The 1,507-nt window shown below is 42.8% G+C and overlaps 1 protein-coding gene across 1 annotated transcript; it reads left to right on the forward strand.

The window, feature by feature from the left end:
- Positions 1–468: 468 nt before the first annotated feature.
- On the forward strand, positions 469–1,107 carry LOC138363958 (adhesive plaque matrix protein-like). The gene has a single exon (XM_069323412.1). It carries the CDS (start codon positions 469–471, stop codon positions 1,105–1,107), a length of 639 nt encoding a protein of 212 aa, XP_069179513.1.
- The last annotated feature ends 400 nt before the right edge of the window (positions 1,108–1,507 follow it).

Here is a 1,507-nt window from a genome sequence, read left to right on the forward strand (position 1 = left end):
CGTCAGTGAAGCACTTGTTCCGGAAGTGTTCGAACGTCAGCAGTTGTGAGTTGTGTGTAAACCGCTTTTCATTCATAAACAGGGGGTTTGGCGGGTGCATGGAATCACTTTTGGATCTTTGTTTGGAGGACGGGCTGTAAAATTGATGAATGAGTCTTGGGGGTCGACCGCTGGATGGAATGGACTTCATCTCAAGACGGGGTTGCGAAAACATTTTGTATGGAAAAAAAAACATCAGATTAAAAAACTTTTACTTTTACAAATAACCTTCAGTTAAAATTGCTGAAACCTTTAGAAAACAAAGATAATAATAGAATTTTCCTTAAAATAATCGATAATCAGAGAAAACGACATAAATTAAAAAAAGCAGGGATATCTTAGCCAAAAATTAAGTTAGGGAATATATTATTTTTTTATACACATAGATTTATTAAAATAAGTATTTATACGTATTAGATTAACCTAATAATGAAGATAATGTTCACTGTTGGCTATCATCCAGTGAAGGTGTTCCCTGTTGGCTATCATCCAGTGAAGGTGTTCCCTGTTGGCTATCATCCAGTGAAGGTGTTCCCTGTTGGCTATCATCCAGTGTGGGTGTTCCCTGTTGGCTATCATCCAGTGTGGGTGTTCCCTGTTAGCTATCATCCAGTGAGGGTGTTCCCTGTTGGCTATCATCCAGTGAAGGTGTTCCCTGTTGGCTATCATCCAGTGAAGGTGTTCCCTGTTGGCTATCATCCAGTGAAGGTGTTCCCTGTTGGCTATCATCCAGTGAAGGTGTTCCCTGTTGGCTATCATCCAGCGAAGGTGTTCCCTGTTGGCTATCATCCAGTGAAGGTGTTCCCTGTTGGCTATCATCCAGTGTGGGTGTTCCCTGTTGGCTATCATCCAGTGAGGGTGTTCCCTGTTGGCTATCATCCAGTGAAGGTGTTCCCTGTTGGCTATCATCCAGTGAAGGTGTTCCCTGTTGGCTATCATCCAGTGTGGGTGTTCCCTGTTGGCTATCATCCAGTGAAGGTGTTCCCTGTTGGCTATCATCCAGTGAAGGTGTTCCCTGTTGGCTATCATCCAGTGAAGGTGTTAACCCTGTTGGCTATCATCCAGTGAAGGTGTTCACTGTTGGCTATCATCCAGTGTGGGTGTTCCCTGTTGGCTATCATCCAGTGTGGATGTTCCCTGTTGGCTATCAACCAGTGTGGGTGTTCACTGTTGGCTATCAACCAGTGAAGGTGTTCCCAGGTGGCTATCATCCAGTGAAGGTGTTCCCTGTTGGCTATCACCCGGGTCAGAGGCTCGCTTGATAACCATATGATCGCTCACGAAGGTAAACACAATGTCCGTTTCCGTGGATTCAAGAACAGGATGAACACTAGTGATAGATGCGTCCGATTCCTCGGGCGTGTATATATATATATATATATATATATATATATATATATATATATATATATATATATATATATATATATAATAAATGAGAGAGACGGACGGACAGAGAGAGAGAGAG

Source organism: Procambarus clarkii, chromosome 12 (assembly GCF_040958095.1).
Source record: "Procambarus clarkii isolate CNS0578487 chromosome 12, FALCON_Pclarkii_2.0, whole genome shotgun sequence".
In the NCBI taxonomy this organism is placed as follows: domain Eukaryota; kingdom Metazoa; phylum Arthropoda; class Malacostraca; order Decapoda; family Cambaridae; genus Procambarus; species Procambarus clarkii.